The sequence below is a fragment of the Nycticebus coucang genome, chromosome 3 (assembly GCF_027406575.1).
Source record: "Nycticebus coucang isolate mNycCou1 chromosome 3, mNycCou1.pri, whole genome shotgun sequence".
NCBI lineage: Eukaryota > Metazoa > Chordata > Mammalia > Primates > Lorisidae > Nycticebus > Nycticebus coucang.
In genome coordinates, this window is record NC_069782.1 from 52,631,115 (window position 1) to 52,656,538 (window position 25,424).

Here is a 25,424-nt window from a genome sequence, read left to right on the forward strand (position 1 = left end):
ACAGCACCCCATCCCTGCATCTCTCCAATGCTGCAGTTATGAGTGGCTTTTAAACCTTTATCAAATTACCTGTCCCCTCCACTAGGCTGCAAGAGCTCACCGTCTAATAGGGGACACAGACGTGTCATTGATTATGTAACCACAAGGCACGGACCTGACGCACAAGAGCTGCTCACGAAATGCTTGTGAACAAATAAGGGAATAAGCCAGGGTGCTCTGTGGACGTCACACGTGCTCGTTAACAGCTTAATCAACTCAGGGCACACACATTTATTTTCTAGAATACGGACAGCTTCCCCCTGTTTCTCCAGTGTGTTGGGTTCAACCTGTCGAAAGCCGTCCAGGCAGACAAGCCGGGTGAGAGGAGGCATGGCCCCTCGCAGCACACGGGGCAACCACACGCTAAGGCTACTTTTTTCCAAAGGCACTACAGAAACAGGAAAGAACATAGAAAAAGAAAAGTTACAATTGAAAAGAACTGGGAAATGCTGGGTTTAACTGATACGCAAGTTTATTATGTCAAGGAATGTCCCGTGTTCCTGTTCATTGCTGGGCTCCATCTATGTTATTAGCATTGTTATATATGGGAAGAGAAAGGGCAGGTTATTGTGGTGAGAGGCAGTTTGGAAGTTAGGAAAGTAATCATTTGGCTTTGGTTTAATTCTAAATAGAATAGCAATGTGACCACAGTCAGGGAGTCAGCTTCTCCTGACCTCATTTTCCTCAAATTAAGGAAATTAAACCACATGAGCTCTCTAACTCTCTGATATAGAATTCTGGTTCTGGACATATTGAAAGTGGAAATAATTCTATTCAATATCTGTTCATTTAAATAACATTCGTATTAAGGTCATACCAACAATAACATGTTGAACATTCCATATATGTTTATTGTGGTCTCTGTGTAAGGTCCTGGGCCAAGTCTTATGGGTGACAGAAAGATAAATAAGGGGCTTATGATGCAGAACAAGAAAGAAGACGTGTCTACAAACATTTGGGCAGAAATGTTGAAGGCCACAGAGCTACTGGGAAATAAATGCTTTGGAGGTTCGGAAGGCTTCTTGAAAGGAGCATCATCTTGGCTGGGTATTAAAACTCAGGAAGGGATTTGTGAGCATGGAGCTAGGGACAGAAGGAGATTCAACATGGAGGGGTTGGGGAATAGTGGGAGTCAAAGTATGAAGAGAGACTGTTTAGGGAAGAGCAAGAAGTCCAGTCGCAAACAAAATATGTGTGAAAAAGAGCAATGGGATGATGGGATGGGGCAGTGCTGTGGGTGGGTGCTGAGTGCTGGGCTCGAGAATGTTGGTGGGTGCTTATTTTTTGGAATGAGGTGTATGGACCAAGTTCCAGATGTCTGATTGATTTTAAGCCAAGCCAATGCTGGGTGATTATCTCCTTCCAGTGTTCCTACAGGTTCTTTTTCATCTGCATACATTTTGTACTGTGTGTTTACACCCATGATTCCTAGAATTTCAGAGCACAGAACCATGTCAAGGTTGTTATAGCTGATGTTTTTGTTATATAGATGAGGAAACTGAGGCATGAAGAAGCTAAGGGACCATTTAACTAACGCACAACAGAATGAGAGCTGGACCTCAGACCCTTTGATTCCTAGGCAGTCCCCTTTTGCCATCCCTCCAAAGTTAAAAGTCACTGCTTTTAACCACAAATTAAGCCAACAGGAATTAAAAGAAAGAGATCTGCACTAGGAGTCAGAAAATCTGGAGTTTAGTTTTCTTTCACCCGCTTACTCTGTGACATTGGCAAGATCTGGAATCTCTCCAGGATTCAGGTTCCAAACCTCTAAAGTTATATAATAAGTTCCCATATTGTGCTGGAGAGGTTGAAGATGATTAAATAGAACCATGTTGGAAAAAGTCCTTCCACATTCATAAATCACTATACAAATATACGAAACTCTTATCATTGGAGATGCTCGCTCCAATTTCCAAATGTGCAGTCAGTCAGCAGCACACCAAGAGCAGGGCTGCTTGTTACTCCTGTGGACACTTCACAATGCACATCCATCAACAGGCTGTTACGCTTGCAAGTGCAATTTTTGTCTTGGAAAGGATCTTTTAAAGATGGGAATTATAGATGTGTTTGATCAATATCAACATCTTTTTTTTTGCTTTGTACATTTTCTGCTTTATTATTTTTATTATTCTTCTTACCTCTGAAATTGGTGGTTACTCGGTTCCCATTATTTCTTTATTCATTGCTTTATAAAAGCTATCTTGTGGGGTGGCGCCTGTGGCTCAAAGAAGTAAGGAGCTGGCCCCATACGCCGGAGGTGGTGGGTTGAAACCCAGCCCCGGCCAAAAAAAAAAAAAGCTTTCTTGTGATTTATCCTCCCTCCTGCACTTGCTTTTCCCCAAATATCGTGACTAACAAAGCTGGTGGTGCCATGAGCAGCGTCGGGTGGCTGTCCCCTGACTAACGCAGCTGGTGGCGCTGTGAGCAACATCACATGGCTGCCCCCTGACTAAGTAATGCAGCTGGTGGCCTTGTGAGCAGCGTCAGGTGGCTGTCCCCTGACTGACTAACGCAGCTGGTGGCCCTGTGAGCAACATCAGGTGGCTGTCTCCTGACTGACTAACGCAGCTGGTGGCCCTGTGAGCAGCGTTAGGTGGCTGTCCCCTGACTGACTAACGCAGCTGGTGGCCCTGTGAGCAGCGTCAGGTGGCTGTCTCCTGACTGACTAACACAGCTGGTGGCCCTGTGAGCAGCGTTAGGTGGCTGTCCCCTGACTAACGCAGCTGGTGGCACTGTGAGCAACGTCGCATGGCTGCCCCCGACTAAGTAACGCAGCTGGTGGCCCTGTGAGCAGTGTCAGGTGGCTGTCCCCTGACTGACTAACGCAGCTAGTGGCGCCACAAACAGCGTCGGGTGGCTGCCCCTTGTCTTTAGGATAGATCACTCCAATTTCTATTTTTTTTTTTTTTTTTTTTTGCAATTTTGGCCAGGGCTGGGTTTGAACCTGCCACCTCTGGCATATGGGGCTGGCGCCTTACTCCTTTGAGCCACAGGTGCCACCCCAATTTCTAATTTTTTTAAATTAGATAAATCAATATCATCCTTATGTTCACTTTTTAAGATTACATTTGGACATGGACATGAGTAGCCGGAAACTGTTTGCACAGGCCTAGTGCTGCCTCAGCACTGTCACAGGACATGCCCGGGTATCTCTGAATTAAGGAAATATAGATTTTTTTTTTTTAAAGGAAAGAGGAGCCTTCCTTTATTTTCATCAAATTTAAATTAATGCCAGCAAAAGGTTTCCTGTATAGGTGAAACCAACTCTCTCAGCAAACCTCCAGTCACAGGCTCTTGGAAATACAAGGAACTCAAGAAGTCTCCCAAGCAGCCCGACAGCTGCCCTGGGAACCAGTTCCCCGGCCTGTGCTTAGATCCCACCGCCACCTCCCCAGCTGGAGACGCAGCTCACAGCCTGTGAGGCAGCTGACTCTCTAGATGGGTGCTTATCAACCTTTTTTATCTCTCAGCACGCTCGAACCTATACTTAAACTCCTGTGGCACACTTAAATTATGTTGAGCAAAAAAAAAAAAGATATACTTACTGTGCTTTAAACTTCTTCCCAAAGTAATTTAATTAATGATCTTTAAAAATTGTCATGGCACACCGGTTGAAAATCACAGCTGTAGATGCTGGAAACAACTTTATGTTTCTAAACTCCTTCCTGTAACTTCAGTCTACGGAGTCTCATTCTGCCTTCGAGAGGGAAAATAATCATGTCTGTTTACTGTCCCTTAAATCTGAAGTCAAATCTCACATCCCTTTAAATCTTCTCAGTCATGGTCCTGGTCAGTCACCTCAAATGATCTCTAATCCTCCCTACAATATGCCCCCCAAAATTGAGTGCAGCCTCCAGACTGGGCCGGACTCACGCAGAGAGCAGGAGGCTCCGGGGCTGTCATGTGATCACAGCTTTGCACACAGGCCATAGCTGCGTCGTGTCACCTGTTGAATTTAGACCAGCTGATCTTCAGGCACCACCCGATGTGCACACACCACTGCCACATCGGCTGCTCTCCCATCCAGGTGACTGGAGTCACCCCAAGTGTCGGCTGGGAGCTCTAAATCAATGTCTTTCTGTTATTCTAAATCCAGTATACCCCAAGCCCAAGTAATCCCTCTCTCTGCTTCTATCATCAATGCCATTGTTCCCCTCAATGACTTGAGTTCAATCTTAGGGCCTTGACCCCTCCCTACCCCTCTGCAGTGCAGGCCCCGCCCCATTCTTTCTAGACGCCCTGTCCTCCGCAGCAGTCCCTTACCTGAGCGCTATGCTCCTCCACCCCATCTCTTTAAACATTGCTTCCACTAAATTCCAGCATTCCTCATTTGCCATTATATAAATGATTTTTTTTACTTTTTTTGCCTTTTGTTAAATATTTTGCTTTCCAAAGTTGTCAGGAGCAGCGACCACACATCTCTGTAACGTCAGCAATTAGCTGTAAAAAATTAGTACACATTTCTTACAGAGAAAAATAGTATGATACTTAAACATTTTTGGATAAAAGGATGCTTAGAAAATAATACCAAAATATATAAGTTAAAATAGCGACAATGTTGATATTTGAGCCACTTGACTGCCCTACTGGGCATCTCAGAATTACTGTTCCCATGATTCACCTATGGATCCTCCCAAACCCCTCAGTCTTTTCCTGATGTTAGTAAACAGCATCTTTATTCTTCCAGTTGTTCCCTCACCAGAACATGCATAATAAACGTTGATTCTACTCCTCCTTTCCTATTCAGCATCCATCAGCGAGTCTTGCAGCTCTTCCTTTGAAATATCCAACACTTCTCACTACCGCCACCACCAGCCCACCTGGATTATTGCAGTACCCTTGCAACCTGGTCTCTCCTCCCTTTGCCACCTCTGTCTATTCCCTGTGCAGCAGCAACCAGGGGGATCCTGATGAACGCCGCCCAGTGGCTTCCCCTGTCACTCAGTTACCACCACGACCTCCTGGGTCTGTCATGGTCTGGCCCTGTCTACCTCTCTGATCTCATTACCAGCCACTCCCTCACTGTGCTGCCACCGTGCTGGTCTTGCTGCTCCCCAGACACTCCAGGCACACCTCAGAGCAGAGCCCTGCACCTGCCTTCCCTCTCCCTGCAGTGCAGGCCTGGCTCCCTCCCTCCTGTGCCTCAGCCTTCTGTGCAAACATCCTCTTTTCAAGGAGCCCTTCTGCTGAATAAAGCAGAGGTTCTATCCCCATTGCTTTCATCGTTCTTGCCTGCTCTTTCCTTTTTCATAGCACACAGCTCCTCTGACACACTGTACCTGTGTGTTCACTGCTTGACTTCCTCCAGGAAGATGTGACCTCTGGGAGAGCAGGGACTTTGCTGGTGTGACCTCTGGGACCGTAGGGACTTTGTTTGGCTCTTCACAGTGTCCCCAGCTCCTAGAACAGAGACTGATACACAGCAGGGACTCCTGAAATATTTGATGAATAAATCAATAAATGAATGCAGGAACCCATGTTCACAGTTCATGTCCTACCCTGCGAGGCGTGGACCAGGTGACTACCCTGTTTCTCTTTGAACATGTTTTTCAGCCAATCTTACTGTGCTCAGCAAATAATTTGGATTTAAATAAATTGGTTTCTTTTCAGAATCAGCATTCGTGCTTTTACGCAGCTGTTTGATGAGGACCTGAGGGAATTCACAAAGCCACTGTATTCAGACACATTTTTCTCTTTGCCCATCACCACCGAGTCAGGTAAGACTCACCTTTACATCCACCCACCTCTTCTGCCAACTACCATGTTACCTACAGGGGCCTCCACTGGGGAGGAAGTCTGGAGATTTGGCTAAGTGGGGGGGGGGGGCGCATTTATTTTCCCTTGGAACTTAATCTTTATGTGATCATGGATTGGTGTGTATTAGAGGGATTGCACTATTTCTGTAAAGAAAGGATTGAAAAGGGATTATTGTAGAAAAGAAGATAGATACAGTGGAATGTGGTATGAAGGGAAAAAGAATCGAAAAAAGAAAAGAGTCTAAAGGAAGAAAAGGTGGAAATACAAGATTTTTTTTCTATTGAAAATAAATTCCTTTTTAAGCAGTTGAGTGAAAAATGTTAAAATCAAGAGCTTGCACAGGCCAAAATGTAAGTCAGTACAAAAGGCTTTCTGTTATAAGTGAGAGTGTGTATGTGTGTATGTATAGTAATGCATGGGGAAAAAGAAGATTAGGAAGATTAAATTACCAAAGTAGTGGAATTACAGGTGATTTTTCTTCCTTCAGCTCAGCATATATTGCCTTTACATGATTTAAAGATGTTAATTTAAAAGGCTGTCCATAAAAATTTATGAAAACTATTTCTCTGGTGTGTCCGAGGAAAGTCTAAGTAATAATAGTAGCTAATATTTACTGGTCATCTTCTCAATGGAGGTACAGATTTAAGCATTTCGCGCAGAAAACTATTTCTCTGGTGCCGAGGAAAGTCTAAGTAATAATAGTAGCTAATATTTACTGGTCATCTTCTCAATGGAGGAACAGATTTAAGCATTTTGCGCAGAACAACTCACCCAGTCCTCACCACAACCTTTTGAGGTAGGTGCTATTATCATCCCCATTTTAGATGTGTTTATTTTTACAGTTTTTGGCCAGAGCTGGGTTTGAACCCTCCACCTCTGGTATATGGGGCTGGCACCCTACTCCTCTGAGCCACGGGTGCCACCCATCATCCCCATTTTAAAGGTGAAGACTTGAGGCGCCAAGGGGTTATTTAACTTGTTCACAAGGGTCAGCTGGGATTCTGGTGTTCTCCGCCTGCGCGCACAGCTTCCACACTGCACTGTCTCCGGGTATTCCATTGTGCTGAGGATAGCATCATCAGCGTCACCTCCTGTCTTGACACCACTGTCTGCCCAGCCTTTCCCTGCAGCCAGTGCTTGGCAATGTTTGACCTCTGCATCTGGGGAAGTTCTCCTCAGCTAATGCGGCTTCCGTGCTGCAGGACTGATGACTCGGCCTCACAAGCATTCCAATCTATTTATGCTAAATACATGGGATAATCTTCCACTTTCCAAACCAAGGAGGGATCAGAACACAGTTAAGAGGATTTAGATGTCTTTACTTATAATTTAATGGTTAGAAGGGACTTTGTAACCATGGTTTTTTCCTATTTGAACATTGTTATACAACAAAAATTGTATGTATTCTGTTAAAGGAATACAGCAAATATATATTTTTAAACATTAATCACATTTTTAAAAAGATGATATGTGTTGATTTGATGAGTCTTGAAAAGCAACATAGAATAAACAAATCCAAGTTCTTAAAATGTAACTTCAAAATGGGCTACTCCATAGATGTAAATATAAGAAGTAAAACAGGAACACTTTTAAAAGAAAATATAGGAGTAGGTGGCGCCTATGGCTCAACGGAGTAGGGTGCTGGCCCCATATGCCAGAGGTGGCGGGTTCAAACCCAGCCCTGGCCAAAACCTGCAAAAAAAAAAAAAATATATATATATATATATATATGAGAAAATTTTTGTGGCCTTGAGTTCAGAAATAGCTTTTTGGATATGGCACCAAAAGCATAAGCAATAAAAGGAAAAAACAGACACATTGGACTTACTCAAAAGTAAAAATGGTTGTGCTTCAAAGGATAGAATCAAAGTGTAAGGACAACCTACAGAATGGGAGAAAATATTTGCAATTGTGTGTCTGAGAAGGGTTTTTAACTATTCAGAAGATAGAAAGAATTCCTACATCACAATTCAATAACAAAAAGACAAAAATAACACAATCTTAAAATAGGCAAAAGATCTAAATAGACATTTCTCCAAAGAAGATATCCCAATAGCACATGAAAAAAAGCTCAGCGTCATTTGTCATTAGAGAAACACACATCGAAACCACAGTCAGACACCACCACCTCACATCCACTGGAAGAGCTATGATTAAAAATAACAGGTGTTATCAAGGACGTGGGGAATTGGAACCCTCATATATTGCTTGTGGGGATATAAATGGTGTAGCTGCTTTGGAGAACAGTTGTGCAATCCCTGAAAATGTTAAACCTAGACGTACCTTGTGACCCAGCAATGCCGCTTATCTGAGTGTGTACCTGAGAGAAGTGAAAACATATGTCCACACAACAACGTGTACGTGAACATTCATAGCAGCATTGTTCATAATAGCTAAAAAGTAGAAACAAAAAATGCGTAAGCAAAATGTGATATATCCTTACCACGGACTATTACTCAGCTACAAAGAGCAATGACGTATTGATATGCTGTAACACAAATGAAAGGTGAAAACATTATGCTAAGTGAAAGGGGCCAGTCACCGAAAACTGCATATGTATGACTTAATTTACATGAAATGTCCAGAAGAGGGGAATCTATAGACACAGAACGTGGATTTAGTGATTGCCAGGGGCTGAGGAGAGGGAGGGATGGGGAGTGAGTGCTAACAGGTGTGGGGTTTCTTCCTGGGGTAATGAAAATGCTATAAAATTGATTGTGGCAATAATTGCAAAATCTGTGACTATACTAAAAACCATTGAATTGAACAAATTAAATGGGTGAACTGTACGGTATGTGAATTATATTTCAATAAAACTGTTTAAAAAAACGAGGCTTCTCTCACCTGTTCATGAACTCCCAGAGGCTTTATCATACCATGTAATAAAGGAGCAATTTTGCTAAAATAACTCAGCATTCAGTGGATTTTTCTGAAGCCCCAGATAATACATAATGTGTTTTATATCAATGAAATAGCATTTTATATTGTTAGCAAACGTAGAAGATAAAGGCAAACACCTTTATCTCAGGTGCTCCAGGCTTTACAAGCAAAGTCCAAAATTCCTTTATGAGTTATACACTATTAACTTCAAAATTATGCAGCACTGCCTGGCCTCACTGTTACAGGGCAACAGCCAGTGTTTGGTCTGCTCAGCCGCATGCTTATAGCCTTTGGAAAGCAAATTCCTCACCGTGGGCACCGTGTGAATTCTGTCTGTAATAACATCCCTTGGGAGATAGCTCCGGTAGCCCCTTTACTGGTTCCCGTGCACTAATTTCCCCACTTGGTTTGTTGTTTCTTTGTGGATTGTTGTAGAGCCCTTGTTTGGAGTTATTGAAGGTGTGAGTGCCGGTCTGTTTCTAATTGGCATGCTGGTGGCTGTTGCTGCCTTATTCATCTGCAGACAGAAAACGAGGTAAGTGCAAAGATGCCTTTGGCGATTGAGCACACAGCTTTAAATATGTAACTGAAAATGCCCTTTAGTCTGAAAAGAGGGGAAAATAATTCAGTTTCTCCAGGTTAAATCATCAATATTTTCTCAATAAAAATAAAAGCCCAATCTGTAGTCCCAACTACTGAGGTGGCCGAGGCAAGAGGATCACTTGAACCCAAATGTTTGGGGTTGCCTAAGCCGTGATTTCCACGGCACTCTACCTAGGGTAACAGAGTGAGACTCTGTCTCAAAATAAGTAAATAAAAATAAAAAATAAAGGCCAAACTCTAAAACTGTGAGACACTTATTTCCAGCCCCTCTCTATACCATTGATGAATTCGGCCCTTACAGAATAACCGAGTGGCCATGTGTAGCTGTGCTGAAAGGTGAAGCCAGACCCGGCACGGGCCTACAGTCCCAGCCACCCAGGAGACAGAGGTGGGGGGATCACGTAAGCCCAGGAGTTCAAGACCAGCCTAGGAAACATAGCCAAGCCCTGTCTCAAAACAGAAAGGAAAAAAAAAAAAGATGAAACTTTCCTTTTGCACAGAAATAAAAAAAACAATTTTGGTGGTTCATATCCTCATTAAGTTAGAGATATCAGGTGACGTCCCCATTTTGTGGCTGTCATATCTGCCATCCTAATTTAAGAAGGGACGTAAGAAAACCCAGTGCTGACTGCACCTTCTTCTCTTCATCATTTTTTTTTTTTAATTTGGCACATTCTCTTCTCTCTTGCAATCATGTCTGGTTCATGGGTGTGTGTTTTTTTTTTTTTTAATAAGGGAAAGTTTTATTGAGAATGTGGGAAGTGATTCTAACCTGTAGCCAAAATCCAGAAGACAGATCTTTAGTTACGGCAGAGCCGCGTCTGAGTGGGAAAGATCTCTGCGATCTTTGCTGCTTTCTCTTCCTTCCTTTCCCTTCCCCACAGAGATGCTGGCCGAGTGCAAATCTGCATGAATACTGAAAAACCCGATTTGCACAAACATGCACAGCCTTACCACAAACGGAAAAAGCTGTTCAAGTATCATAATCAAAAAATTCCTGATTTTCCTCCCCCTTTCTTTGCAGCCACGGTCGGGAAAGGTCCTCTGCGCGCCTGAGCATAGGGAGAGACCGACCATTATCTGTCCACTTAAACCTGGGCCAGAAAGGGTAAGCCCCGCAGTTGCCCCCGTGTAACTTACTAAAAACAGCACACGGCAAGATGCTAACAAGGTCTTTCCTCTTCTTTTGGTTTTCCTTCACAGTAACCGGAAAACTTCTTGGTAAGAGAGAAAGTTTATGAATTACTGGGTTATCTGCCTTTGACTGGTCAGGACCTTTTCCCCTTTTCTGGAGTAATTTTTGGTCTGTTTCATTTTTAATTATAGCCCCATCAAAGTAAATCAGTTCGAAGGGCATTTCATGAAGCTGCAGGCTGACTCCAACTACCTTCTCTCCAAGGAATACGAGGTACAGCTCAGACAGAATGAAGCCTCAGCACCCCAAGTCCTCAGCAGAATTTCCCTCCTAACCTTTGCTTTGGAGATGTAGGCTGATGGGGCTCAGGAGTTTAGGACACCACTTAGGGTCTCAGCTGAGCCTTCTTTTATGCCTGAGCCATTCCCTGCACAAGGTACCTCCTAATCCCAGAGGGCAGTTTACCTGGATGGGGGGTGAGGAAGGACCCACAAATCTCAGATGCAGACCCCACCTTGTCAGAGCCTGGCCATCTGCTCAGCAGAGTAACAGTGCAGCTTGTTGAAAAGTGCCCCAGCTTCAGATTTGAGTTCCAGCTTTGCCATCTTGTCACCTGGGGCAAGTTAGCCATCCTGTCTGAGCGTCATGTGTAAAATGGTGATAAGGGGTGGCCCCTGTGGCTCAGTGAGTAGGGCGCCAGCCCCATATACCGAGGGTGGCGGGTTCAAACCCGGCCCCGGCCAAACTGCAACAAAAAAATAGCCAAGCGTTGTGGTGGGCACCTGTAGTCCCAGCTGCTCAGGAGGCTGAGGCAAGAGAATCACCTAGGCCCAGGAGTTGGAGGTTGCTGTGAGCTGTGTGACACCACGGCACTCTACCGAGGACGATAAAGTGAAACTCTGTCTCTACAAAAAAAAAAAAAAATGGTGATAAGAACACTTCCCCTGTGGGGCTAGCGTACATAGTTTTACATTATTATCTATCTAAAGGACTGTATGATTCACCTTATTCTAATTCGTATTCTCCACTTGCAAACTAATTTTTGACCTAATAGGACTTAAAAGACGTGGGTCGAAACCAGTCATGTGACATCGCACTCTTGCCAGAGAATAGAGGGAAAAATCGATACAACAATATATTGCCTTGTAAGTTTCGTGTCGGAATTTGTAATACTGTCTTCCTCTAGCCGTTTCTGCACTTTCCAGGATTGAAATGGGGCTAAAGAAATATGATATACCTGGATATGGACAGGCTGGGAAATGACTTGTATGTTTCTGCAATCCCTCCAGAGAGACAAGGACCAGTTATTTTTTTAATTTTTTTATTTCAGTTTAATACGAGGATACAAACAATTACAATGTTTACATTTGTGAGGTAAAGTCCTTGTTGTAGTTGTGTCCTGCACCCAGGAGGTGTGTCATGTACCCTCATATTATGCCCATTATGAGGCAACTCACCAATCCATCTCCTCCTCCCCTCCCCTTCCCTTTTCTTCCCTTCCCCCAAATTGAATTAAAGTGAGTTTTCCTCCTATGTGGGTATTAGTTCGTCTACTGGCTTCGTATTAGTATTGAGTACATTGGATACTTGCTTTTCCACTCTTGCAATACTTTACTAAGAAGAATGTGTTCCACCTCCATCTAGGTTAATACAAAAGATCTAAAGTCCCCATCTTTTTTATTGCTGAATACTATTTCATGGTATATGTATACCGTAGCTTGTTAATCCATTCCTGGCTTGATGGGCATTTAAGTTGTTTCCACATCTTGGTGATGGTGAATTGAATGGTGATAAACAATATAGTGCAATTCCTTATGATAAAATGATTTTTTTTTTCTTCTGGGTAGACCCCTAGTAATGGGATTGCAGGATCAAATGGGAGGAGCAGAGATGGGGCTGGCAGCAAGGGCTCTGACATCAAGCTGACTGGTTTTGCTCACCTAAGTCTTCAGTTAGTAATTTTTATTTAAGTTATCCTCACCCCACTAGGCAGGACAGCAGAAGGTAGTCTTTCTGGACGGCAACCGTTCCAACAGGGAAAGGGAGCCACTCGCCTGGCAAATGTCCCAGTGTTGCAAAGGGAAGTCCAAGTGGGACTGCGAGTTGTCTCCTGTCTCTGATCATCTACAGGCTACCTGTGCAACCTGGGGCAAGTTAGTCACCCTGTGTGAGCCCCAGCTCTAGAACAGACGAGAAGGCCTCCCGTGTGGGGCCGTCTGTGGGCATCAGAGCCAGTGCCCATCACACAAACTGCAGGAGAGCCACTGTGAGACCAAGGAACAAATCTCTTAATCACTCCCTTGCAGATGATGCCTCTCGAGTGAAGCTGTCCAACGTAGATGATGATCCTTGCTCTGACTACATCAACGCCAGCTACATCCCTGTGAGTGAGCCCTGGGCCGGAGTGCCTGGGTGAGGCTTTGGTCAGGGGCACACTGGAGCTGTCGCCCCTCCTTGTGTTCCCGCTGTCCTGAGGCTGGGAGACTGTCGATTTCAGAAGACTGTGTCGCCATTAAATATGCACGTAAAGTTAGGACTGCCCTCATGCACCGTCATAGCCATTGACGTTCTGCAGCCCTTAACCAAAGTGAGAGTTCCCCTAAGGAAGATGGGCCCACGGCCAAGACTGCCACATCACTTGGATTTTTGAAAACCACAGACACACTTCAAACTTTGGGCTCTGATTTTGGCTAGCATCCTGCCACCTTCCTCCTACAATTATAATGGGAAAGCTTCAAGTTCAAACAAATCTAGGTTTGAACCCACATACATCCCTTGTTGATTCTGTGATCTTGGGCAAGTTATGCTACCTTTTTTGAGCCTCCCTTTCCCTTTCCAAAAACTTAGGATAATAACATTTACCTCAGACCAGACATGATTGGCTCATGCCTGTAATCTTAGCACTCTGGGAAGCCAAGACAGGAAGATTGCTTGAGCTCAGGAGTCCAAGACCAGCCTGAACAAGAGTGAGACCCCGTCTCTACCAAAAACAGAAAACTTAGCTGGGCATGGTGGCAGACACCTGTAGTCCCAACTACTTGTGAGGCTGAGGCAGGAGGATTGCCTGTGGGTTTGAGGTTGCTGTAAACTAGGCTGATACCATGTCACTCTAGCCTGGGTGACAGAGACAGACTCTGTCTAAAAAATAATAATCATATTTACCTTAAATAATCATCTATCCACTCAATACACACTTGTTAACTAAGTGCTAACTGTACATTAAACACCAGACTATGTACAGTGATAGAATAAGACGCCATCTGACCTTACGGGAGCTCTCAGAAGAGTTGGGACATCAGGAAATTAGAAGGCAAAGCCAGGAAACAACTGCCCAGGCAGTGCTTCTCCAACAGTGACCGAAATCTGCACCACCTGGGCACCGCGTTAACATGCAGGTTCTAACATTCATGTTAACATGATCGTTCTAAATGCACGATCATTTAAGGTAAATATTATTATTATTTTTTTAGACAGAGTCTGTGGTGTCAGATCAGGTGACAGAGTCTGACAAAGTCAGGTGTGCTGTCACCCAGGCTAGAATGACATGGTATCAGCCTAGTTCACAGCAACCTCAAACTCATAGGCTCAAGCAATCCTCCTGCCTCAGCCTCCCAAGTAGTTGGGACTACAGGTGCCTGCCACCATGCCCAGCAGGGCCGAGAGGGGCCTGGGAGGCTGTGATCCCAGGGGTGGTGATCTGGGGACCACACTCTGAGTAGTGAGAGGTGCAGGTTGCCACAGAGCATCTAGGACAGTGGTTCTCAAACTTCCTAATGCCGCGGCCCTTTAATACAGTTCCTGTGGGTCGCGATCCGCAGGTTGAAAACCGCTGATCTAGAAGGAAAAGATCATCTAGCAGAGAGAAAGAGAAAGGCAGGCTCGGCCAGGCAGCCCACATGCAAAGACTAGTAGGATTAGTTACACTAGGCAGCATCATGGGGGGCAGAGACCCCGAGGAGACACAAGGAGGGAAAGAGCTTTGACCAGGGTTTACAAGCAGTTCTGTGTTACTGGAGAGGGGACGGGGCAAAATGTTCTAGCTCACAGAATTGCAGTTTGGATTTTAAAAGATCTGTGCAAGTCGACTTCCTGCATGTCAGATGGAGGGTGCTCAATGAACAGCGGGTTCTTTTCCTATAGGGTTCCCCAGTGTGGCATCTCCTACTAAACTATTCTGATGTCGATTATCCAAAATGATTAAAATTCTTGTACACTAAATAGAGAAAGAGCCTGATCAAAGCCACTTCCTCAGTCTCTCTCTCTCTTACACGTAATCGAGGGTGAAGTGTTTTCTAGATTTCCTGAGCCCTCCATCTGCCTGGTAGAATAGACTCAGCCTAATCAAAGGGAACACAGCTCTTAACAATAGCCCCATGTTCTGGCCTTATCCTTCCTGCCCACCCCCGAGCCTTGACACTTATGTTAGTATCTTTTTCTCAAGTCAGGGCCCTGGCAGAGACCTTGATATCATCGAATCTGCAGAGCTAACTATTTATTGTTCTGAAGAGGCTCATTGTTTCCAGCCATCCATGTTGTAAATTCATTACAGGGCAACAACTTCAGAAGAGAGTACGTTGCCACTCAGGGACCACTTCCTGGAACCAAGGATGACTTCTGGAAAATGGCGTGGGAACAAAATGTTCATAACATCGTCATGGTGACCCAGTGTGTTGAGAAGGGCCGAGTGAGTAAACAGCCTCCTTGACTCCCAAGCTGTGCCTGCCTCAGCACAGACAGAATTCTGCCCACCTCCCCCCACCAGCCATAGCTAAACTGAGCCACACAAAACCAGGCAGAGATAATGTGAGAGCAGTGTTAGTGATGTCAGCTGCTCCGTTCAAAAGTTCTAGTAAATCCATCTGAGTGATTCCTAATTCTGATTCTGGGTCTGACATTTCAGTCAAAGCTGTTTCTATTTGAGGACTGGGATTTGCAGCAGTGCCTTTTTAGACAGAAAGATTACCAGGCCACTGAGAGACCCTGCCAGGGGCACTGGACTTGCCTCTACTCTCAAGGAAGAAATGAGTTCTGGGCCATGTGGGCAGATGCAAAGTAAAATGATTATCTAGACAAATTAAGCAAACTCCTTGGAATGCAGTTATTTTTTTTTTTTTTTCGTAGAGACAGAGTCTCACTTTATGGCCCTTGGTAGAGTGCCGTAGCCTCACACAGCTCACAGCAACCTCCAACTCCTGGGCTTAAGCGATTCTCTTGCCTTAGCCTCCCGAGTAGCTGGGACTACAGGCGCCCACCACAAGCCCGGCTATTTTTTGGTTGCAGTTTGGCCAGGGCCAGGTTTGAACCCTCCACCCTCGGTATATGGGGCCAGCGCCCTACCGACTGAGCCACAGGCGCCGCCCTGGAATGCAGTTATAATCTTCTACTTTATATGGTTACTTTGATGGATTAAAAGAAAGCACTTGCATGTCCTTGCTCATTAAATATCTGCTCCCAGCTTCTCTTCCTGTCTTGGTACGTGGGAAGGTCAGCTTAGCTAAACACTCTGACTTCGCAAAGATCTCTTGGTACATCACCCAAGCTAGGACCATGACATAAAACTGTGGACAGCACGGGGTCAGGAAGACAATGCCTTTCTCTGCCCAACTAGATCTTTCTTCAGGAAAAAAAAAAAAAAAGATAAATTATACACCATGGTTTATTTGCTAATGGAAATGAAAAAGTCAGCTTTTAAAAATGCAAGCCAAGTGTCACTGTGCCTAAAAAGCAAATGAACCCAGAGGTCAGGGGGTGGTTGGGAGTGCCCCTTGCACACCGTCTCCCCTTTCTGAGCAGCACCTCAGCTTCGGCACCAGCCACAGGCAGGTGATCAAATTGCTGTAGCAGCTGATCCTGCTAACTCAGGAAGGCCTGTCGAGGAGGCAGAGTCCAGGGTCACAGAGGAGTCATGTTTCTGAACTCGCCTTTTCCTGCCTTCGTCTAGGTAAAGTGTGACCATTACTGGCCAGCAGACCAGGACCCCCTCTACTACGGGGACCTCATCCTGCAGATGCTGTCGGAGTCCGTGCTGCCCGAGTGGACCATCCGGGATTTTAAGATATGCAGCGTACGTCGGCTTGCTCAGCTTCATTTAACAGCCTAGCAGGAGAGATGGAGACGTGCAATTCCGTGTCTGCTGGCCCCTCTCCTGCAGTTTCAGCCCGTAGGATTCCCGTACGGCACAGTTGTCTAACTTGAGGGTTTGCCCGGTGTGGTTCCATCATTTTCCTGTTTCCTGCTCTTGCAGGAGGAGCAGCTCAATGCACACAGACTCATCCGCCACTTTCACTACACGGTGTGGCCAGACCACGGCGTCCCAGAGACCACGCAGTCCCTGATCCAGTTTGTGAGAACCGTCAGGGACTACATCAACAGAAGCCCAGGCGCCGGGCCCACTGTGGTGCACTGCAGGTACTTGGTGGCCTCGAACCCAATGGAATGGCAGCCATACAGGGTTGTGCCTAGGAGCCTGGAAAAAGGCATAAATAAGCACCGACTCTGGCAGGTGAAGGGTGTGTCTGGGCTAACCCTGCCTCCTCCCCTTTCCTGCCACCTCTTCCTCTTTACTGACTTGCTTTCCACTTTCTCCCCTTCCCAATTCTCACTCTCAGCCTCTAGCCTCCAGCCTGTCTAAAATGCAAAGTTCTGCTGTGACATTCAGGGCCTCCATCGTAGGCCCAGGCTCACCATCCACCCAAGTTCCCAACACTGCCCTGCTGCTCCCCCCCACCCCCAGGAATGACTTTGTTTCTCTCCTCCACCTGCACAAGCCCCGCCTCTCCTTAAGGCTCCTGCCCTGACTTCCCTCCAGATATGGCAACATGTCTTCAGCCTTTGGCGCCATACCATAGATGACATCACTTACACACAATAGGAATTTATTTCTCACGGTTCTGGGGGCTGGGAAGTCCAGATCAAGGCACTGGCAGGTTCAGTGTCTTTTGAAGTCCTGGTGTCTGCCTGTAAGGTGGTACCATAGGGTTGAGTTGTGCAGAGGGGGGCGAAGGCTATGTCCTCACATGGAGTAAGGAACAGAAAGGCAAAAGGGCCTAGTTCCTGCGTAAGGCACTAATCCTATCCAAGAGGGCTCAGCCAAATCACATCCTAAAGGCCTGTCTCTTAATACTGTTGCATTGGAGATTCAGTTCCTTTGAACATGCATTTTGTAGAGGACATAGACATTCAAACACTACCCACCTGCAGCACCCAATTTTTTCTTTAAATTTCTGTTCTTTCCTGATTTATCTTTGCTTCAGACAATCTGTCCATAAAATCAACCTAACAAGCAATTCTCTCTGTGGGTCGCCTGGTATTTAGCTAATTAGTGTTTGCAGCCAGACTTTGATGGTCCGAATTGCATGGCACCAATAACTAAGGAGCAAGAAGGAAATGTCAAGTGTATTCATGTCCCCAATCAGCCCAGCACCCTGCGAGTCCTGCTTTCCTGTGTCATAGGAACCCTGACACTTTCAACAGGAAAGTGAGGCACTCAGGAGCTTCCTTCTTTCTAGAAATAGTAGTAGCATTTTGGCCCAGGACTGCTGGAGAACTGGTTCTTCATCTTCCAAATGTGTGCATCCAAAATCCCCAGACAAGAATCACAGCTCTTTTAGAATTTGTCTAGCAGGTTTTCCTGTCTCCACTGGAAGATCCACCCCCCCCCACCCACCCAAAAAAAATCCTCAGACAATAGAATCACTTTGGGGAACAATTTGCAATCCCTAGTGAAGCTGAAGGTGCTCATGGGTGATGATTAACCCAGAAGTTCTGCCTCCACCTGTTACCCCTGAGGTGTCTCCACACATGTGCACGATGATGTTCATTGCACACAAGTTTTAATAGAGAAAAACTAAAAATGACCTCCTCGTCTACCAGTAGAGACTAGATGGTTTATGAAAGCTGTAGAATAGTTAAAAGAAGCTAGATCTGCCTGTAACAACACGGATAAATCTCAAAATACCATATTGAGTAGAAGAGTTGGCAAAGAGATACATAAAACATGTTACCATTTCAGTAAATGTTGGAATCATAAAATAAATATATTTTAATGTGTTTACATGTATGTAGGAAAAACATGTATGGAAATTATACATACCAAGTGCATCTGAAGGAAAGAAAGGAAGAGGAAAGTAATAGAACACAGGGCTCTGGGTTCTTTAGGAGAGAAAGCACATTCAGAGAAAGAGATACCCCTATCTTCTCCCATAACTTGGGAGAGAAAAGAAGGATTGTGCCAACCTCCAGGTGCAGTCTTAAAAGGCAAAATTGACATGTGTGAAAGCCTCCATCTGCCTTTGTCCTCTCTTCCAGCGCTGGTGTGGGCAGGACCGGGACCTTCATTGCACTGGACCGCATCCTGCAGCAGTTAGACTCCACGGACTCTGTGGACATTTACGGGGCAGTGCACGACCTCCGGCTCCACAGGGTCCACATGGTCCAGACTGAGGTAAGTGTTGCGTTCCGAAAGACACAGACCACCATCCTCTTCCCCCCAGACTCCAACAATAAAAAAGGATCCTGGACTTTAATCTGACAAGGAGAAGTGACCATGACACATTAGAAAGTGAGAGAGGGAAGGTCAATCATTTTTAGGACTTGTAACTTTAAAACAAATCTCAGTGCCCTTTCAGATGGTGTGTGCCCTTATCTTTACTAATGTGGTTGCTCTGCTCTGGAAGAATTGATTTAGGTGGGTAGTGTTGGGAGTCGGGGGTCCCGGTTCTCTGAACACTGGTTTGATTACTTACTAGGCTGAACTGAAAAGTTCAACTGAGACATGGTGGGAATTGAAAGCAAAAGTGAATAGAAACTGAAAATAAGACTGGAGCCACACAGGCAGTGTGGACAGAAAACAAAAGAACCTACACAAGCTTCTGTGTAAATTTTATTTAAGAACAAAGAGAAAGCTAAGAGTGCTTCCAAGGAGAGTCAGACGTGGGTCCCTCTCAGGAAGGAGAAGAGCTGAGAGAGCTGGAGATGCATAGGCCGTGCGGGGCGTCGATGCCTCTTTCTCTCTGAAATTGGTTGCAACTCTTTCTTTGGCCTCTTGTTGCCTCCAGGAATTACTGGCCTTTTCTATTGGTCATTGGTTGCCTCAGTTATCTCATAACCATGTTCTTTTCCCATTTTTTGGTGAGAGTTGCTGAGTGGGGATGACAGTGCTCTCACATTTCCATGGGCCCCTCCAACTTCCCTGTTGAGCAGGCCAGGCCTTCCTCCCATCCCTCTGGAAGCCCATTTCTTTCTGTCCCTTCTCAGGGAGGAAGAAAGATGAATTATTTGAGCACTGCGTTTCACATGGAGGAATGGTCAGGTCAGTCCATCTTGAAGATCACTTTAAGATAGGCTGCATGAGCACATGCATTTCTATTAGACAGAAAGAAGAAGATTCCAATGTCCTGTCTCCCCGAGCCCTTCCACACTTGCACCCTCATTTCAGGAAACACCAGGGGAGCCGTATGTTGACTGTGAATACTAAGTGTTTCCGTTGTACATCTTCAAGGCATCTTTGAACATCTCATTATATTTTCACAATAACCAAATAAGATTATATTCCATTTCCGGATCAGTAACCTGAAGTCCAGAGGCTAAAGGGCTTTGCCTAAAGCCCACAGCCATGGTGTGGGACGCTGGCTGGGACGCTATTCCAGAGCATCCGATGCCCCTGGTGCCAACACCCACTGCCCCACAGTCCAAGTGTCAGACCTGCTTCCCCCACTCCCCTGCCTACATGGCGGCCAAGCTCAAGTTCTTTTACCCTTGTGTTCCCCACGTTATTCCCCAGGTAACTCTGCAAAATCCTCTGTATTAAAAAAAGAAAAGAAAAAAGATTACCATATAAACTTCACTTTTTGCAAGTGAAAAGTTCCACATGCTGCTGTGCCCCCTCTTAGAGTCATAGCGTACATGGAGATTGCACACACACATCGGTCCATGGAAGTGGGTCTCCTGCAACAAAGCGCCCCCTGGGTTTTGCTGAACCCACCCTGACCCCTAAATCTGTCCTCGTGCAGCACATGTTGACACCCTGCACACTTCCCCCTGCGTATCTGGTGAAACAATGGACTCCTGCAGGAGCACCCACCCCCAGGTCCTCTCCCCTCACCGTTGCCCTGGGCTGGGAGTATTTTCACTGTAACAATTATTCCACTAGACTCTAAATGTTTTATTATAAATTTTTTAAATACACAAAACTACGGAAAACAGTGCGATGGGTTTCTGTGTGCAAAGACTCCAGCTTCTCTAAGTACCAGTGATTTGCGTTCGTTCCCATCCATGTGTGTATCCTACACACACTGTTCTCCTTCATCATTCCCACTGGAATATTTTAAAGCAGATACTACTTACACATGTTATTTTATCTTTAAATGTATATGTTTGTTTTTAGAAATAAGAACTCTTTAAAATTACGACCACAATATCGTTAGCATACCTAATAATTTTAACCATAATTCCCAAGTATCATCTCATATCCAGCCACTATTTAAATATCCTGGATTATCTCCAAAAATTACTTTTCATAAAAAAACTATAGTTGGTTTTTACTAGAACCCAAATGGACACATTTCATTGGTTGAAATACCTCTTAAGTACATTTTACTCTGCAATCACCTTCCCTCCCATTTGTTTTCCATGCCATTTATTTGTTAAAGGAAGCAGCTCATTTGTTCCATAGATTTCCCCACATTCTGGAAGGGACTGATTGCATCTTCCTGGTGGTTATGTGTTCCTCTCCTGCCTGTGGTTTCTGTCAGCTGGTCGTTAGATGCAGAGGGTCGATTAAACTCAGCCTCTTCTACCACCAGTGACGCTGAGTACCTCCTGCCCCATCACTTCAGGAGGCAGACTGTGGTGTCCGTGTCCCTCGGTGCTGATGGGTTGAAAGTGCAGTGGCGCAGATCATGGTGTCTGTGTCCCTCGGTGCTGATGGGTTGACCGTGGGTGTAGACTGTGGTGTGTAATGGGTTGACGGTGGCTGTAGACCATGGTGTCTGATGGGTTGACGGTGGCTGTAGACTGTGGTGTCTGATGGGTTGATGGTGGACGCAGACTGTGGTATCTGTGTCTCTTGGCACAGACTGTGGTGTCTGTCTGTGTCTCCTGGTGCTGACAGGTTGACCGTGGACGCAGACCGTGGTGTCTGTGTCTCCTGGTGTTGATGGGCTGACAGTGGGTGCAGGAGGCATCAGCCTGAGCCACCCATTATCCTCAACCTTTCTACCTGCTGGGTTTCAGCAGCCCTGATGACTGCCATATGGCTTTGCCCACTGATCCAAGGCTGTAGAATCATACCCCCTGTATCATAATTGTTATCCTCTAGCTTTCTCCACATGACTCTGTGTTCCTGGGGAACTTATTTTCCTTTTCTATGTCCTCAGTATTTTTTAATCTGTCAAATAAATAAACAAATACCCTATAATTATGTTGCTAAAAAGTCAGCATTAATATTTCACTATTAGTTTATTGTCACTTCTACAAACTCAAGCCACACTTAATTTGTAATTTGGGGAACAGGAGGTTATAACATTGTAAATAATACCGAGGTGTGTATGTGTGTGTGTGTGTGTGATCAGACTCTCTAGTAATTGTCAGAGGTTTCTTTGGCTATACATCTGCCCAAAATTCTGGAGATACTTTTTTGGCAGGAGCAGAAACTGTAATGTAAAAATCATTGGTTGACTTTCAGCACAGAGGTAACACAATGTGCCAGAACGGTTCTTCCTTCTTAGAATTGACTCCTAGGACCAGCAGTGGTGGCTCACACCTATAATCCCAGCACTCTGATCACCTGAGCTCAGGAGTTTAAGGCCAGACTGAGCAAGATCGAAACTCCATCTCTACTAAAAATAGAGCTGGGTGCTGGGCACAATGGCTAATGCCTATAATCCCAGCACTCTGGGAGGCTGAGGCGGGCGAGGCCGAGGCCTGAGCTCACAACTTTGAGACCAGCTTGAGCAAAAGTGAGATCCTGTCTCTACTAAAAATGGAAAAACTGAGGCAAGAGGCTCACTTGAGCCTGAGTTGGAGTTTGCTGTGAGCTATGACACCATGGCACTCTATCCAGGGTGACAGCTTGAGACTCTTGTCTCAAAAAAAATAAAATACAGTAGAGCTGGGCATTGTGGTGGGCACCTGTAGGCCCAGCTACTCAGTACGCTGAGGCAGGAGGATCAATCACCTGAGCCTAGTTAGAGGCTGCTGTGAGAGAGCTATGACACCACGGCACTTTACCCACATGGATGTGGTGACATTCTGCCTCAAAAGAAAAAAAAAAGAAAGAAAGAAAAAGCTCCTTCTTTTTCCTAATCTCCCCTTCCCTCTCACCCACCTCCCCGAGGATCCTGTGTGAATTCCTCCACTGGCCTCCTCAGGTTCTGAGTTCCCTCCTGAGGATTCTGTCCTGGCTCCTACACAGGCCTGCTCAGGGTCTGAGTTCCCTCCCTGAGGATCTTGTTATGGTTCCTCCGCTGGCCTCCTCAGGGTCTGAGTTCCCTCCCTGAGGATTCTGCGCTGGCTCCTCTGCTGGCCTCCTCAGGGTCTGAGTTCCCTCCCTGAGGATCCTGCGCTGGCTCCTCCACTGGCCTCCTCAGGGTCTGAGTTCCTTCCTGAGGATCCTGCGCTGGCTCCTCCACTGGCCTCCTCAGGGACTGAGTTCCCTCCAGAGGATCCTGTGCTGGCTCCTCCACTGGCCTCCTCAGGGACTGAGTTCCCTCCAGAGGATCCTGTGCTGGATCCTCCACTGGCCTCCTCAGGGACTGAGTTCCCTCCAGAGGATCCTGTGCTGGATCCTCCACTGGCCTCCTCAGGGACCGAGTTCCCTCCAGAGGATCCTGTGCTGGCTCCTCCACTGGCCTCCTCAGGGTCTGAGTTCCTTCCTGAGGATCCTGCACTGGCTCCTCCACTGGCCTCCTCAGGGACTGAGTTCCCTCCAGAGGATCCTGTGCTGGCTCCTCCACTGGCCTCCTCAGGGTCTGAGTTCCCTCCAGAGGATCCTGTGCTGGCTCCTCCACTGGCCTCCTCAGGGTCTGAGTTCCTTCCTGAGGATCCTGCACTGGCTCCTCCACTGGCCTCCTCAGGGTCTGAGTTCCTTCCTGAGGATCCTGCACTGGCTCCTCCACTGGCCTCCTCAGGGACTGAGTTCCCTCCAGAGGATCCTGTGCTGGCTCCTCCACTGGCCTCCTCAGGGTCTGAGTTCCCTCCAGAGGATCCTGTGCTGGCTCCTCCACTGGCCTCCTCAGGGTCTGAGTTCCTTCCTGAGGATCCTGCACTGGCTCCTCCACTGGCCTCCTCAGGGACTGAGTTCCCTCCAGAGGATCCTGTGCTGGCTCCTCCACTGGCCTCCTCAGGGTCTGAGTTCCTTCCTGAGGATCCTGCGCTGGCTCCTCCACTGGCCTCCTCAGGGACTGAGTTCCCTCCAGAGGATCCTGTGCTGGCTCCTCCACTGGCCTCCTCAGGGACTGAGTTCCCTCCTGAGGATCCTATGGTGACTCCTCCACTGGCCTCCTTAGGGTCTCAGTTCCCTCCTGAGGATCCTGTGCTGGCTCCTCCACTGGCCTCCTTAGGGTCTCAGTTCCCTCCTGAGGATCCTGTGCTGGCTCCTCCACTGGCCTCCTCGCAGTCTGAGTTTCCCCTTTGGATTCTGTGCTGGCTCCTCAGTGTCTGAGTTCCCAGCAGTTCTGTCCTCTCACCAGCTCCATGCTCTGTGATGTGCTCTACTCCCATGGTTCCAAGTAACACCCATCCTGGTATGTTTCCCAAATCTAATTCCCCTTCCCCATCATTCACCTAAGTATTTGCTGACCAGACTATTCCACCTGGAAGCCTCGCAGTCATTTCAAACTCAAAAAGCTCAAAGTGGAGCTTGTTAACTAACCTTAAAAAACAAACAAACAAAACCAACAGCAACAACACTCATCGTGCCCTCATACCTCCCAGCTTCCGTGAGCAGTAGTGCCATCCATGTGTGCCCACCAGGGACTCTGCCTTCTTTCCCTGTAAATCCCATAGCCAAGCACTCATGAAGTCCTGTCCATCCTGCCCACACCTTTCCCTTTGTCTAGTCCCCCCCCCACCCCCCATTGAGCCCTTTACCAACTCCCATTGGCCTCCCAGTGGGTCTCTGATGAGTTTTCACCACCACTGGCACCATCAAAGTTCCCTGGCTGGCATCACTCCCCTGCATAAATATCTTGGAAAGCTAGCCACTGCTTATAAAGTGAAGTTCAAACTCTCTTCCTTGTGCACAAACCTCTTTATAACCTGGCTCAACACTTGTCCGGCTTCGTGCCATAATACTACTCAGCATCACTGTTTTAGAGTCATCCAGAATAAGGAAGGTTTCCTTCCCAGGGCCAGAATCAACTTGTATTTCAATCATAATGAAACGAACACTGCAGTAAGACAGAAATGTTCTCTTTCCATTTTTTCTCCATTAAAGAAGATCGCACACAGTATCTAGGTACCATCTGTCTTGCATTAGCCTCTGACGAGGTTGGGCTGCTCCTGCAGGCTCAGAGTCCCTGGCCTGGAAGTGGGTGCAGACAGGTATATCCACAGTGTCCCCTGCGGGTGACTTCTAGCAAAACAGGAAGGGCATTGTAACCCCTTGAATTATTTTTCTGAGTCTGTGGTGACAGTTGATCTCATCTTTCTTCTATATTTGGGGGTACAAAAGGATGCAGGTCTTTATAATTTTTGATAAATACATTAAAAAGCAAGAATTTCTAAACAATGGTCATAGTCTGTCAGTGTCACCTGCCTCTCGTGAGTGGGCGCATGGGGACGCTATAGGGCTCAGGGTTGCAGGTTCCATTTGGGTGGCTATCCCAGAGGTGTCCTGTCACCTGTACAACCTACATCGTTACCTACACTAGACTTTTCACAGCTTCCAGGATGTTAATTTGCTGTACTCTTGCTTAAATTTTTATAAATGTCATCCTTTCCCTAGCTCAATATTTTCGTCTCCCAGAAGTGAATCTAACGGCTTGCTGTTCCCTGGGAAGCTTTTTTTTTT

At 46.2% G+C, this 25,424-nt stretch overlaps 1 protein-coding gene and 1 non-coding gene across 3 annotated transcripts in view; both read left to right on the top strand.

Annotated features, from left to right (window-relative positions):
- PTPRB (protein tyrosine phosphatase receptor type B) overlaps nt 1–25,424 on the top strand; it is a 133,573-nt gene that overhangs the window by 102,093 nt on the left and 6,056 nt on the right. For both annotated transcript variants that reach the window (XM_053583627.1, XM_053583628.1), the window contains 11 exons: nt 5,650–5,756; nt 9,112–9,211; nt 10,304–10,387; nt 10,483–10,500; nt 10,606–10,687; nt 11,469–11,559; nt 12,721–12,797; nt 14,964–15,098; nt 16,356–16,478; nt 16,659–16,822; nt 18,722–18,857. In XM_053583627.1, the coding sequence (XP_053439602.1) occupies nt 5,650–5,756; nt 9,112–9,211; nt 10,304–10,387; nt 10,483–10,500; nt 10,606–10,687; nt 11,469–11,559; nt 12,721–12,797; nt 14,964–15,098; nt 16,356–16,478; nt 16,659–16,822; nt 18,722–18,857 (1,117 nt within the window). The remainder of the gene's footprint in view (nt 1–5,649; nt 5,757–9,111; nt 9,212–10,303; nt 10,388–10,482; nt 10,501–10,605; nt 10,688–11,468; nt 11,560–12,720; nt 12,798–14,963; nt 15,099–16,355; nt 16,479–16,658; nt 16,823–18,721; nt 18,858–25,424) is intronic.
- On the top strand, nt 18,005–18,066 carry LOC128582821 (U7 small nuclear RNA). Its single transcript, XR_008379251.1, has one exon. It is a non-coding gene; the product is annotated as a U7 small nuclear RNA (small nuclear RNA).